The sequence below is a fragment of the Eutrema salsugineum genome, unplaced genomic scaffold (assembly GCF_000478725.1).
Source record: "Eutrema salsugineum unplaced genomic scaffold, Eutsalg1_0 scaffold_15, whole genome shotgun sequence".
Classification (NCBI taxonomy): domain Eukaryota; kingdom Viridiplantae; phylum Streptophyta; class Magnoliopsida; order Brassicales; family Brassicaceae; genus Eutrema; species Eutrema salsugineum.
In genome coordinates, this window is record NW_006256867.1 from 1640667 (window position 1) to 1656912 (window position 16246).

The 16246-nt window shown below is 32.9% G+C and overlaps 1 protein-coding gene across 9 annotated transcripts; it reads left to right on the forward strand.

The window, feature by feature from the left end:
* Nucleotides 1-7877: 7877 nt before the first annotated feature.
* LOC18021785 (alkane hydroxylase MAH1) lies at nt 7878-15997 on the forward strand. 9 transcript variants are annotated; one of them, XM_006404723.2, is made up of 6 exons: nt 7878-8026; nt 8162-8198; nt 8327-8420; nt 12745-12804; nt 12894-12993; nt 14438-15997. In XM_006404723.2, exon 6 carries the CDS (start codon nt 14542-14544, stop codon nt 15850-15852), a length of 1311 nt encoding a protein of 436 aa, XP_006404786.2. In that variant the 5' UTR covers nt 7878-8026; nt 8162-8198; nt 8327-8420; nt 12745-12804; nt 12894-12993; nt 14438-14541; the 3' UTR covers nt 15853-15997. The 9 variants fall into 9 exon arrangements, with proteins under 9 accessions (XP_006404786.2, XP_024014065.1, XP_024014068.1 ...); XM_024158297.1 differs by adding an exon at nt 12291-12358 and having other exon boundaries at nt 7878-8420; nt 12498-12804; XM_024158300.1 differs by having other exon boundaries at nt 7878-8198; nt 12756-12804.
* Nucleotides 15998-16246: the final 249 nt, after the last annotated feature.

Here is a 16246-nt window from a genome sequence, read left to right on the forward strand (position 1 = left end):
CTATAACAACACACACACATATACACACGTATATATAAACAATTAATTTGCATTGATTTGCTACTATAAGAACTTCCACATTGCTGTAAAAAAAACTTCCAAATTTAGGAGAACTCCAATTTTAATAATTTTGATTTCGGGACCATAGTCTTTAGCCAAAGAAAATTCGAGACCCTTGTTATTTAAAAATTGTAATCATATTTAGCTTTGCATATGCATAGAAAAGACTGAACATTGTAATAGAAAAGACAAAAGTGTGATGGGTTTATAGGCAAACACTGTCAATGTTATTTCTTTACTGCTGTCTTTCTATTACCGTTACTTTTTCCTTTGGATGTGAACTTTGAAGTTTGATGTGCGCTTGTGACAAATAAAAATATATGTATCTATATATTTATATAAATAATTGGAAATTTTTGACCTAATCCCAAACTAACATTCGAATTTATAGAAAACCAGATGTTCTTGTTAATAATGCATTCACATACTATTATTGAAATCACAACAAGAAGATTCGAACACTGACCAAGATCCAAGATCCATATAAAAATCATCAACCAGTTAGTTTGTGTATTTATATCGATATTAACCAAACACCCTAAATCGTGGAAAAACGACAATGTCTGTTTTTAAGAACATACTTAATTTGTGCTTGTATTAACAAAATAAAATTTAATGTGTTTGTATTAACAAACAGGAAACTTTACTATCTGTTTCAACGAGAAAGTTGCTTTTATGTGTGTTTGCATTAACAAAAACAATGATCGTGTGTAAAAAAAGTCTTTATAAGATGTGTCTGCTTACTTTTTTGTGTGGGGGTGGCCACAATATCCATCAGCCACTAGTCAAGTTGTCTATGTATAAAATAAAAGAAGGGAAACATGTCGTGTAGATTAGCATGTGATGAATCTTTCTTTTAAGTAGTTAAAATAAATCGGAAAAAGAAAAAAAAAATGTTCTCAAGACTTTTGTTGAAGAATGTTTTAGGATTTTGACCAATCATTTAGAAGAGATGAACCAAATCCTGATTTCCAACAGACGAGCACCAACGACGAAGAACATACTAATTTATACTGCTTTACTTCCTGTCCTAAAAATATATACTTCAACTAATTTTTTTAGTTGCCGAATGACGAAATTAACACAATGACTTCAATTGTATGACTGTGCTTTTTGTTACACTTTTCCTGCAGCTAGTTTCAAGTTTCAACATCTGATAAGAAAAGTTATTATATGTAAATAGTGCATGGATTTATACAGAAAAAATTATTATGATTTTTTTCTTCATACAGTATATCATATTCTAATACATTATAAATTTTATTAAAATAATCATTTAGACAGTATACAAACTAATGATAAAATATCATATAATTTATAAACATCTTATGGGGGTAAGTTTCCAGTACTGAGAAATATATTCAGTAAGTAAATGGTAAAAAGACTAATAAAGTCAAAAATACAGACAAGGTGACGAGACAGGTTAAAAGATCCACTGAAGTGAAGTTATAGTCAATCCCGCTAGACCAAAGAAACATACAAACCAATGAATTAGCAATTCTTTGTTTTTATTCTTATAAAATCATTCTTGAAAATGAAATGTTAATTCTAGTTTACTCTCCGCTATATTGTTTGTTCAAAATATTCATTTTGATCTCATCAAGTTATATTTTCTGTTTTTTGCTTGAAAGCTTTTAAGATCTTTTGTTGTTAAAAATAAGCCGAAGTTTTCTATTTTGTTTTATTTACAATTTTTACTGTAGAAGTATGTGTATTAAATTTTTAGTCTAATAAAAAGTGATATTTAAATAAAAATGTAGTCATTATTATTCAATTAATCATTACATATCTAAAGTTAACTGTCTATCTAATTGATTAATCGCCAAGCAATTCATCAGAGGTCTGCCAATCAACCCGATACCTAGCCAAAATAAAGTCGTCTATTTCATTGATTAAAGCTTCGGTTAGCTAACCAATTTTAACATAACTTGCAACATACTAGAATTTATAACCTCAAATAAGTACGAAATTTATATATTATGGTTATACGAATTTTCCATTAAAAATATATCTGCTGCTAATTAGATCTATATTGTCGCTTAATTTGTTGATTGAGTAAGAAAACCAGGCTACCAACAACTTTAAAGTCTTGAAGGTGTGATTTATCTGTATATAGAGTTACTAAAAACAGTAGATTCTCATCTCCACGACATGTTTTAATTGTCTTACTATACGTATCTCTAATTATATACATGGCATTTTGCAAAATACGTATACGAAACCACTTTACGATAAGGTAGGTTCAAGTGTGTGTATTTTATTGATTAATAATTGGGTATATCCACGAAAAGTCCTAGCATTGAAAAACATGGTGGTGGGTTTTAATCAAGTTTAATCCATTACTTTATAGAAGGGGACATATTCCAATGGGTCCGTGATATGGAATCTATATTCCAATTCAATTAATATGTTAAACTGACGACTAGAATTAATTGTTTTTAAATTATTTTTAAAACAATTTTTGTTATTTGGAAAACACATTTTGTGTTGACTGTTGATATATAATTTTGTTTTTGCATGCCAAAAAAATATGATAAAAATATGAAATTCGGCCTCCGTGATATGGAATCTATATTCCAATTCAATTAGTATGTTAAACTGACGATTAGAACTAATTGCTTTTAAAACAATTTTGTTATTTGGAAAATATATTTTGTGTTCATATATAATGCCAAACAAATTATGATAAATGATCATATGCAGCAGAAAATAAGTGGAAAAAACTTGTACAAAATCAATATGTAATTTTTTTTCTTTAAAAAAGAAAAAATGGGATTACATCCAATGGAAAGAGTTATCAAAACTCTTACCATAATACAATAAAATTTGAAAACAAAGGAAATTAAAACTGATAAAATCTTCTAGATAGAATTACTAGCATGGATTCGAACAACAATGGATCCGAGGCTGAATACGTAGATAGCACATTACTAGCATGGCTGAAATGTTGAAAGATGGTTTGTAATTTGAATTCATCTATACGGCTGTACCTTTGTTCTTATTCCTTTCGTTTCATCTAATCCTGCCTCTTTTGCACTATTATTTGGGCCTATTATTTCGTTGCAAAAATTGAAGTTAGTATTCTAGATATTTTTTTGAAAAATATGAAATTAGTGTGTATATACACGTAAACGTTTTTTTAGTATCTCTATATTATTATTTAAGTAGACATTTTTATAAATGAACCTTTATTTATAAGATATTATAAAATATTTTACATAAATAAATATTTATTTATAAGTTACATAAATAAACTTTATAAATATAGAAAGTTCAATTAATATTCATCTATAAGAGATAGTTAAATATAAAGCTCACAGATTTGTTTTAAATATAAATGGATATAAATCAAAAATGTATTTAGTTTTTTTTTTATTTATTAAAATATTAAAATATATTTTATTATATCAAATAAAAATCAATCTATATATATATGAAAAAATCTGTTTAAACTTTTGCAATATTTTCCATTTGTATTCATAACTAATTAGTATCATTTTAAAAATCAATTCAATTATTTTTATAAAAATAACTGAAATATATTTTTAAAATATAAAATTATATTTTTTATAGGTTGGTCGAAAAAATAGTTTAGTAAATTGTAAAATATATTAAGTAGGCGGATTTGTCCACTTTAATAATCCTATATATAATCATTATTAGCACATATTATAAAATTCATTAAGTAAAAATAATAGTTTGATCTCTAATAAAATATTCACAATTAAATTCTTATTTTATGAAATATATATATATATATATATGTATATTCTAATAAATGTTAGTAAATATATAAATATATATATATATATTAATTAACATCATATTACTTTCACATTTAAAAACTATTAATAATTAAACCGCATAACAAAACTATCCCAAAATTTTATTCGATGAATATATACAAGTAAATATTGGTTGTGTAGTATTTATATATGTATTGTTATCTAATTGTCATCAATTTTATTTATTTATATTTTTGTCAAATAATTTTTGTTACCAATTTTAATTTAACCAAAAAAATAATTGAAAATTTAAAAACAATTAAAAAAACATTACTCCATTGTGGGTTAATATCTAGTGTGTATATATACGTACACGTAACTATTTCTCTAATAGTACAATAATATAATTGGATTGAGTTCGGTGAATATTACGTTGAATTTGGCAGGAGGAGTATTAAGACATTTCTGTTCAGTCGTTTTCGTTGTCGGGACGAAATGACCCAAAACAATGATGTGTCTAATATTAATTTTCAGAGTCGTCCGGTTTCAAAGTTCAATTATTTTCTTGTCAATTATTCTGCACGTGTGTTTATGTTTAACACATGTGTGTTTAATGTACTTGTTCATGTGATTTCTATCTCGCAATGAGAGTAACATTTATCGATAATTATGTATCTATTCTATTAAAACAGAAGCAATTTTAGTACCTGTTTTCAAATACATTAAAAAATTTTTTATAACATTTTATTTATATTATAATTAATTTCGAAAATTGGTTACTAATTTAGATATTGTTAGATTTCCTTAAATATAGATTATATTTAATTTAAATTTAAAATTCAATAAAATTATTAATAAATTGTATTACAAAATTAGATAATAATTTTAATTACTTTAGAATTCCTTAAATACAGGATATATTTAATTTAAAATTATGAATTTAAATAATATTTTTTTAATAGTACAAATGGTAAACAAATATTTTATTATATTGTTTATCATAATCAAATTTAATATTGGTAAATATTTATATTTTACAATAATATGATAAAGCAAGTTAAAATTATACATTTATAATAACAATCTTATACAGGTTAGTTTATCAAAACATATAAGATATTAAAAAATAATTTGAGATACCTAAACAGACGGGTTAGCTAATTCATAGATGTATAGATTGTTTATGTGTAAATCTAAATTTACATAATAATAAAGTTCATAATTAGCATTATAGATCAATATATACTTAATTAACTCATATTCTTGTTCTACTAATATATAAATTTATATTATTCAAATTTAAAACATAATAACAAAAATTTTGAATTAAAAAAATAAAAACAATAAATTATATTAAAAAAATTATATTAAAAATAAAAAATGAAAAATTTTCGTGCGGACGCACAGGTTAGAATCTAGTTTAGAATTGAAATTCATGTTGTTGTCAGAGTATTTTTTAAGTTCATGTTATCATGGCGAATGTAGGAGTATTTTTGAAGAGTGATTTTTAAAATTACTATATAGACAGTGTTTTCAAATTAAGTTTTTTTGATATTTTTCTTACGAATTAATTATTATTTTTAAATATTCTACTCTTACAAAATAATATTGATTCTTGGAATTATATATTATACTACAATATATTATTTTTATTTTTATTTTATCATACCAAAAAAATATATTATTTTTATTTTTTATGAATTTTTGATAGAAAGCAGATGATATATTTATTTATATCAAAAGTTATATTGAAATCATAAAATGGATTTATTTAAAAGCAATAATATTAATCTAAAATGACATGTATTTTATAACTGATAAATTAGTAAGTTACAAATCACTTATTTGTGACTAAATTTAGTGCTTAAATCCATTTTATAGTTACATGCCACGTTAATGAATTAAATTGTTCTATACTTTCATTGTAAAGAAACTTGAAAAGTTTATTTTTAACAAATTGGACAAGCTGCATTCTCAAATATTCTTATTTTTTATTAAAGAAATTTACAATATAATCAGTGCTTTCATCCTATTTATTAGAAATTATGAAGTTTTTAAGATCTATTATTTTTTTTTGTTAAGAAGATTAAGATCTATTCTCACTTGATACAGGTGCTGTCAAAACACTAACATATAGCTATATACTTTCATACTTTGTAGACGAAAAAAGAAAAAGAAAAAAATTGAGGGGGAATAATTTTAAAGTTAAGTTGAACGAAACGTCACATGGGACACACAGACTCGTAGCTTTAGCTTTGTTCAAAACGCAATTAATATGTTCCTTCTTCTAACATCTTTCTGCCACTTTTTCTTTCACTTCTTCTTTCCTCTCTTTTTATTTTTATTTTCTGAATAAATCCATTAAATATCTTCCTTAGTTTACATAGATTTTGTTTTTTGTCAACAGTCTTTGATCCTCATGTCTCAAACAATTCTTTTTAGACTCTAATAACATATTTAATACACCTATCCTAATATATATTTGTTTTTTTTTTTGAACATTACCTAATATATATTTGTTAAAGGTGATTTCCTTTACAGTTACCATTTGAACGATTCACACGAGATCCCTTAATTTGATGAATGAGGTAAGAATGTCACTCAGTTAGTCCTATATTTTTATCCAATACGCATGTGCTCTTTGATAATGATAACTATATGATCAATATAGATTACTTTAATGTTAAATTTTAGTATTACTTTTATAAAATAGGAAATTTATCTCAAGATGCGATATAATATCTGTTTCATTGAAAAAAATATAGAAAAATGTAACACATAATCATATTGCTTAATTTTACAGAAATTTAATTATAGAAATTGTCCAGCACATCTTATAGACATATATTGAATAATTGGCAGTACAAAGTTTTCTTAATTTCTCTATTAAAACTCAGTTGTAGTCTTTTAAGTTTTAAATCCAATATCATTTAATAAAGTATAAATTTATAATTTAGCATTGGAGCAATATAAACTTGAATATTGATGAGCCAGTTTTGCGACAATTGGGCCTAACCATTCGTTTCGTAGTTCCCTGATATTATTAGTTCTGGCGGACCGGCCTTAATTTCAGAAAGAATCACACCATATATAAGTATTTAACTACCAAATGTGGGCATAAGTATTTTGAAACCGGTTCGATTCGTTTGTAGTCGGAGTGCATGTTGAATTGAATAATTGCTCAAGTATCAAAACTTATATACGTAGCTTTCGATCCTAGAAAACAGGCTCAGAAAAAAACCCAACTTGGCCCAATAGCTTGTAACTTATTTTTGAAAAGTTATCATGCTTTCAAAACTGAAAAATGTTTTTCCGTCATGCTTTCAAAACTGAAAAATGATTTTCAGTCAACAATAAGAAAACTACACACGTATCTGCAAATTTACAAACATATTAACACAATTCTTTGTTGGTGTCATATATTTTAGACAAAAATTAATTATTTTATTAGACACATAACTCTGGAGTTCTTTCAAAGACACTTAACAAGAAAATATAAGTGTACTTTAATGACATAGATAGTCAAATGTAAAGATTTTTGTGTGATCTTTATAAGTCCCAGTTATGATCTAGATTCAAATTTAGGTTGATCTTCTACTTAGTTTGTTTGCGGAATTTATGAACTAAGAGACACACGGATTTGTTGACCCAGTTCCCGTTAGGTACGTCTGGGAGTGGAACGAAACCACTATGCTTTCACTATGATTGGAATAACACAAGTAATCTGACCAACTCGTAATATCAATCACAGCTCTAACCAGCACGACAAGAGTAAGACTTTATACCAAGCTTTACTTGAACCAAACCTCCTTTGGTTCACGCAAAAGAAGACCCGAAGCTTCACCACCCAGGTATTCTCTCTTTGCTCTGTTTCTTCTCTCTGTAGTCAGCTGCTTGTTTCGTTAGGAGGGTTGGAGAAGTTGACCTAGGACGTTGACTATTTATACAGCTAACTTGGGCATGCTAACTTTCCTTGTAGAGCCCAGTGTGAGCCCAGCTTCCTCTCCAGCCCAAGAACTAAAGAATTGACAATATCCTTTCATTCTCCACCTTTGTCGTTCTTTTGTCTGAACCACAAAAACCTAGCCTCCACCGAACACACCGTTCTCTTTGTCTTCACCAGCTACACCGCTGTACGACTCAACCGAATCAATCTCAACCTCCGCTTCGGCGCTGCTTCCTTTACCGGTGTTCACGCTTCCACTTCGACCGGTCTGAAATCGACTTCGATTTCCAAACAGGTAAGTCACTCTTTCGATTCTTCTTCACCGATGAATCTGATTGACTTTAGTCCCCCTTTTTTAAATCTGAGCTTCCAAAAACTCTGATTAACCTCCCATCTTTCTTCTTTGCTGTATGTGAGCATCTCCCTGAAGAAATATGAGAACACAACATACTATCATGTCGCATCGGGTAAGATTCTTATTACCAGAACCGCATTTCTTCTTTTTCAAATTCTTTTACCAGAATAGTCATAAGAGAATCCCTCGTTGGTTGCCTTTTGAGAAACTAACACTGTTTCCCTTTTGTGTTTCCGCGAGATGATCCAACCAACACGACCACCTCACGGCGCACCTCTGCTCGATCAAGTGGTGACCTGTAGACGATCGAGACACCTCTCAAACGCCTTGCCAGGTAAACACTTAGTGAGCATATCTGCTGGATTTGCTGTAGTATGAATCTTCTGAACATGAACCAATCCTTCATCTATGATATCTCTGATGAAATGAATCTTAGTAGCTACATGCTTAGTCCTGTCATGATGTACTGCATTTTTAGCTAAGCAAATAACACTTTGAGAATCACAGTTCATTGTAAAAGACTCAAAATCGAATCCTAGCTCATTGCAGAATTCTCTTAACCACAAACCCTCCTTAGTAGCCTCTGATAAAGCCATGTACTCTGCCTCTGTGGTGGATAATGCCACTACATGTTGCAGTGTAGCTCTCCAACTAACAGTATTTCCACCTACTTGAAAAACATACCCTGTCACTGACCTCCTTTTATCTAAATCAGTGGCATAATCCGAGTCGCTAAAGCCTTCTATTTTAAAAGCTTCTGACTTAGTAAACGTTAGTCCAACATCAACTGCACCCTGAAGATATCTTAAAGCCCATTTAACTGCTGCCCAATGATCCCTTCCCGGTTTAGCCATGAATCTGCTGACTAAGCAAATGGCGAATCCTAAATCCGGCCTTGAGCCTATCATTGCATACATCAAACTCCCCACTGCACTAGCATAGGGAACTGACTCCATTAATGTGGCTTCTGTTTTCCATTCTTCTTGAGTCAGGCTTCTTAGCTTAAACTGAGAATTCACCGGAGTCACTACTGCCTTACAGTTTTCCATGTTGAAAGTCCTCAGTACTTGTTTCAAATACCTTCCCTGTGTCAGTTTTAATGTTCCCTTGCTTCTACTCGGAATTATATCCATCCCAAGTATCCTGTTAGCTGGTCCCAGATCCTTCATTTCGAATTCTTTGCTTAAGCTTTCCTTCAAAATTTTGATCTTCTTTAAATCCTTGGCTGCTATCAGCATATCGTCCACATAGAGTAGCAAGTAAATGCTGTTCTCTATACCTGATCCCTTGTAATAAACACATGGATCCTTAACACACCTTCTGAACCCTTGAGACTTGATGAACACATTAAACCTATGGTTCCATTGCCTCGGCGACTGTTTCAGTCCATAGAGCGATCGTTTTAATAAACAAACCTTGTTCTCTTGACCTTTCTGGACAAATCCCTCTGGTTGCTCCATGTAGATAACTTCATCTAGTTTCCCATTCAAAAACGCAGTCTTAACATCTAGCTGTTCTAGCTCCATGTCGAAATTGACCACTACGGACAGCATAATCCGAATTGAGACATGTTTGACTACTGGTGAGAATATCTCATTATAGTCAATCCCTTCCACCTGAGTAAAACCTTTAGCTACAAGTCTGGCCTTGTATCTAGGTGGTTCTACGCCTGGAATTCCCTCTTTTAACTTGAAAATCCACTTACATCCGACGATCTTCTTGTTAGGAGGTCTGTCAACAATGTCACATGTCTGATTTTTGTCCAATGAATGCTTCTCTTCTATCATGGCCCCATTCCATTTTTTCCAGTCCTTGCTCTTTCTTGCTTCTGAAACTGTCCTAGGTTCGTTCAGTTGCATGTCTTCAGCGCATGACAGAGCATAAGCAACAAAGTCACCACTTTCGAACATTGCTGGTGGCCTTATGTTTCTTCTAGGTCTGTCTCTGGCTAACATGTACCCATCAAGGTTATCACCTGCTTCACCACTTTCTCGTTCAGTACCAGACTTATTTTCATCCTCTGAATCTGACACAGTTTCTGACTCTGTCAAATCAGCTTCTTCATCAACAGTTCCACCTTGACCGCTAGACACTGTTAACCTTGAACCGTTTGCGTCGTTGTCATTCGGAGGACGTGAGTTCCTTGTAGATCCCATAACCACCGTTGAACTAATCGAATTTTCCACAGTCTCTCTTGACTTTGGATTTTCCTTTGGCTCCTTTTCCTTGTACAATCTTTCTTCGTCAAAGATAACGTTTCTGCTGATTGTCACTTTTTCTTCATCACTTAACCAAATCCTGTACCCTTTAGTTCCTTCAGGATATCCTAAGAAGATACCCTTAAGTGCCCGAGGGCTGATCTTGTCTTGAACAATGTGGACATAAGCAACACAGCCAAATCTTCTTAAGTGATTGTACTCAACCTTTCTTCCTGTCCAAATCTCCTCTGGTATCTTGAACTTCAATGAAGCATTTGGAGTTCTGTTAATCAAGTAAACCGCAGTAGCTGCTGCAGTTGCCCAAAATCTCTTTTCCAACCCAGTTTCTGCCAGCATACATCTTATCTTGTCAGCGATAGTTCTGTTCATTCTCTCTGCGACCCCATTTTGCTGCGGTGTGTATGTACAAGTCCTGTGCCTTTTAATTCCACAGTCTTTGCACAGCTTGTCCATCTGCTTGTTGCAGAATTCCAGACCGTTATCTGTCCTTAGACATTTAATCCTTTTTCTTGTCTGATTCTCAACAAGCACCTTCCACTCAGAAAAATTTTCGAACACTTCATCTTTACCCTTGAGAAATCTGATCCAGACTTTTCTTGAGTAATCATCGATGAGTGTTAGAAAGTATTTGCAGCCCGATAAGCTTTCAGCATTTGCAGCTGAGCCCCATAGGTCACTGTGAACATACTCTAAAATCTCTGACGATGTATGTTTACCAGCAGGAAAGCTTAGCTTGTGGGATTTCCCTAAGACACATTCTTCGCAGAAATCCAATGTGTGAACCTCCTTTGAACTAAGATATCCTTCTTTGACCAGAAGATTCATGTTCTTTAAACTCATGTGTCCCAGTCTTGAATGCCAACGGTTGGTAAGATTTATTTCAGCTCTTGCTACTGACACTTCTCCCTCCACAACCGAACCCTCCAGATAGTACAAGCCATCTTTGAAGTTCCCTGAGATCACCTTTTTCCCTTGCTTGAAAAACGTCACACTGAAATCCTTTCCCTCATAACTGCAACCGTTCTTCTCTAGCTGACCATATGATATCAGGTTTCTACCCATAGTAGGCATGTATCTAACCTCTGTTAATACCACAGTTGTGCCATCAGGATTAACAATTTTCAAATTTCCCATTCCCTTGACTTCACTATAAGTGTTGTTTCCCATTAACACTTTTCCACCTTCAAGCTCCTTAAAATCAAACAATAGACTCCGGTCAGGTGTAATATGAAACGTGCATCCCGAATCCATGACCCACTGATCCTTTGAGTATTTTAAGCTTGCTGTCAGTATCATGGGTTCTTCCTCATGAGCCATGTTTGCAGAACTTGAAGCTTTCTTTTGTGGGCAATCTTTCTTGTAATGGCCTTCTTTACCGCAGACCCAGCATTCTCTCACCTTGGGTTGTCCTCCCTGAGAGTTTTTCTTAGATTTCCCAATTTTTCCATTAACCGATTTCCCCTTTCCTTTGCCTTCTTCAGACTTCTTACCAGCCTTCCCGTGACCGACATACAATCCCTCTGCGCCACTGCTTGGTTTATTTAATAACCCCAGTTCTCTCAACTCTACCTCTTTAGCATGAGCAGACTGTACTACTTCAGCAAGTGTCAGCATTTCTTTTCCTCTGTTCCCATACTTCAATGTATGAACAAGTGAAGCATAATGATCTGGTAGTGCTGACAGCACCTGAACCGCCTGATCTTCGTCACTCACCTCAATGTTAAGACTTTGTAGCTCATCGACCAACCGTAAAAACACGTCCATATTTTCATCAATAGACTTGTTCTTATCCATCTTGAAGCTAGCAAATCTTTGTTTGAGGTAAACCCTATTTGGTAGAATCTTGGTCTGGTAGTCAGCTTCTAAAGCTCGCCAAACCCCTGCAGCTGTGGTTTCTTTCATTACCTTACGCAGTACCATGGTTGTGAGACTTGAACAGATCAAGTTTCTTATTCTCACATCCCTGTCATGTATTTGTTCCGCAGTCAATGGCTTGGTTTCAGAAGCTGATTCATCGACTTCCTTTCCTTTAACTGGTGTTGGGCTCTCACCTGTGAGTTCTTTGATTTGTTTACCAAATCCCTGGAGCTCTAGTTGCATAAGCATTCTGAACTTCCACATGTTAAAATCGCCTTTCCCATCAAACTTCTCCATCTCAAATTTCTCAAATTTCTGTATTGCTTCCATCGTAGCTCAGCAGATGCAAGAGAAACCTTTCCGAGATAGATAAGAATCTTCCAACAGTCAGTCAAATAATTTCTGTCACCCAACCTTGTCCTAGAACCTTTGACACCTGATCACAACGCACCTGATTACTCGACCGTAATCTACCTTGCGTCTGAGTCCTGACGCTCTGATACCACTTGTAAAGATTTTTGTGTGATCTTTATAAGTCCCAGTTATGATCTAGATTCAAATTTAGGTTGATCTTCTACTTAGTTTGTTTGCAGAATTTATGAACTAAGAGACACACGGATTTGTTGATCCAGTTCCCGTTAGGTATGTCTGGGAGTGGAACGAAACCACTATGCTTTCACTATGATTGGAATAACACAAGTAATCTGACCAACTCGTAATATCAATCACAGCTCTAACCAGCACGACAAGAGTAAGACTTTATACCAAGCTTTACCTGAACCAAACCTCCTTTGGTTCACGCAAAAGAAGACCCGAAGCTTCACCACCCAGGTATTCTCTCTTTGCTCTGTTTCTTCTCTCTGTAGTCAGCTGCTTGTTTCGTTAAGAGGGTTGGAGAAGTTGACCTAGGACGTTGACTATTTATACAGCTAACTTGGGCCTGCTAACTTTCCTTGTAGAGCCCAATGTGAGCCCAGCTTCCTCTCCAGCCCAAGAACTAAAGAATTGACAATATCCTTTCATCAAATCAATTCTTATAAACTTTTTAATATATACTAGAAATCAGAATGTTACAATAATTATATATTTTCGAATTTGAATTACAGTCATATAAGTCATATAAGTTAAGGATTTCAAAATATAATGATACGACGAGGAGCGCCGTAGCTTGTGGCCTTAGAGCATCTCAAGATGATTAGAGTATCACAATTGGGCTCTGTCATTTTTTAATTTAAAATTAATAAAGCTCTTTTTTGATGAACCTGTATCATTGCACTCAACTTATTGAACCTGTATGACTTCAGTATCATCTGCGAACTGTCGACATTGTATTTGTTGAAGTTGGAAGAAAAAAATTTCATCGAACATTTCTCTTTCACTGCAAAACTTTGTCAACAAAATTTCATTCTTTTTATATATATTATATTTCTAAAAAAATTATGTTATGCTATATAAATTTGGTTATATGTAATATAGTTTGTTTAAAATTATTTCAGAAAGAATCAAATATTAAATTTTTTTTTTAAATATATTTTTTTATTCTTATGAATCCTAAATAGAAGTTTAGGGTTAGAGGTAAAAAAATTGTTTGAGATCATCATTATTTTAAAAAAATTATTATTAAACAAATCTCTATAAACCCCAATGAGAAGTTGATGGTTGGAGATGCTATTAGATCGACAGGATTGGTTCAGATTTAAACACGTTACTATTGTGATATACACTTATCTTTGGTTATTTGAAGTTTCTTGTTTTTGCCCCATCCGTTTCTTGGTTAGAGAAATTAGCTTGACCCTTCACGCTTGTCTTATACTACTTTGGGACAAATAACTTATTTAAAAGATAATGTCACATGCACTGGTTTCTAAAATAGGTACAATAAAGCTAGATACCGAACAAAATAAAAGAAGACCAATAATTGCTAAAAAAACAAAAAGTGTGGTTTTATGTCATTTTATAAAACAGACACATCACAACATTAAATGACGAAAGGACATATACTTTATATTAATAAATACGTATCTTATATATATGTATTAGGGACGATATCAACAATTAAGCTGCTCCTTTGGTGTATCTCAGAAAGATATAAGCTTACTTGAAGTCTCAAATTTTTTACTTGCAATCTTCAATTTCTCTCTAATGGCTTTGCTAAGCTTACTTGAAGTCTCAGTTTCATTTCTTTGTTTCTCATTCCTCTTTGGATATTTCTTGATTAGCAAGAAACCTCACCGTTCGTTTCCTACCAAATGGCCGTTACTCGGCATGCTTCCAGGTCTACTCGTAGAGATCCCTCGTGTTTACGACTATATAACCGAGGTTCTCGAGGCCTCAAACTTAACATTTCCTTTCAAAGGCCCTTCTTTCGGGGGCCTCGACATGTTGATCACCGTTGATCCGGCTAATATTCATCACATCATGAGCTCAAACTTTGCAAATTACCCGAAAGGATCCGAGTTCAAGAAGATATTCGATGTTTTGGGAGATGGGATTTTCAACGCGGATTCTGATTTATGGAAGGATCTGAGGAAATCAGCTCAAAGCATGATGAGTCATCAGGAGTTTCAAAGGTTTACACTAAGAACAAGCATGAGTAAGCTAGAGAAAGGACTTGTCCCACTTCTTGATCACGTTGCTGAGAAGAAACTAGTCGTTGACTTACAAGATGTGTTCCAAAGATTCACATTCGACACTACGTTTGTTTTAGCGACGGGGATAGATCCAGGTTGTCTCTCCATTGAAATGCCGGAAATCGAGTTTGCTAGAGCTTTAGACGAAGCAGAGGAAGCGCTTTTCTTCAGGCATGTCAAGCCCGAGATGGTTTGGAAGATGCAAAGATTGATTGGATTTGGAGATGAGTTGAAGATGAAAAGAGCTCACTCTACTTTCGATCGAGTTTGCTCTAAGTGCATAGCTTCTAAGAGAGATGAAGTAAGCCGTGGCCTTATTAACATCGACTCTTCTTCTAAAGATTTGTTGATGTCTTACATGGATGTGGATACCACCAAGTACAAGTTGTTGAATCCGAGTGATGAAAAATTCCTCAGAGACATGATTTTAAGCTTCATGATAGCTGGTAGAGACACCACGGGCTCTGCTCTCACTTGGTTCTTCTGGCTTCTTTCAAAGAACCCACAAGCAACGGCCAAGATTCGTCAAGAAATCAACACAAAGCTATCTCCAAGAACCAATGATGGTTCTGAAATTGATTCATTCAATCACCAAGAGTTAAGCAAGTTGGTATATTTGCATGGCGCGTTGTATGAAGCCCTCAGGCTATATCCACCAGTTCCTTTTCAGCACAAGTCTCCAACAAAACCGGACGTTCTTCCAAGCGGACACAGAGTCGATGCGAGTTCGAAGATTGTGTTCTGTCTTTACTCATTAGGGAGAATGAAAACGGTTTGGGGAGAAGATGCAGCGGAATTTAAACCGGAGAGATGGATTTCAGAGAGTGGAAGGTCGATACATGTGCCATCTTTTAAGTTCTTATCATTTAACGCCGGTCCAAGGACTTGTTTAGGGAAAGATGTGGCTATGACGCAGATGAAGACAGTGGCCGTGAAAATCATACAAAACTATGAGATAAAGGTCGTTGAAGGGCACAAGATTGAGCCAGTTCCTTCTGTTATACTTCACATGAAGCAGGGTCTTAAAGTCATGGTCACTAAGAGATGTAATTTAGACTGAATGTTATGCAAAAATTTATAAATATAAGCTTGGAAATAATGATTAGAACTTGTGACAAAAGAAAAAAAAATAGAACTCGTGACAACTATTGTGACACGTTATCAGAAGAAGTATTGTGAGATATTCTGTTACAAAAAAAAAGTATTGTGAGATATTTTCTATGTTTTAGTTAATACGTAATACACGCTAATTTTGTTTTTATCATTTTCTAAATAGATTTTTTTTGTCAACATCAAATAAAACTATTCATAAAGCCTTATAAGTTTATGTCTTCTCATTTTCTTTCTTTTAAATATATCTACTGATCAACATATTTGATTTACTAAGGTTATTTTCTTATAACTTGTCTCAGACTCTGAAAATACCATGAATTTGAATTCAAAACATTGATTTT

Coding starts and splice junctions, on each gene's coding strand:
- LOC18021785 (XM_006404724.2), top strand. CDS start 14,305: ATGGCTTTGCTAAGCTTACTTGAAGTCTCAGTTTCATTTCTTTGTTTC.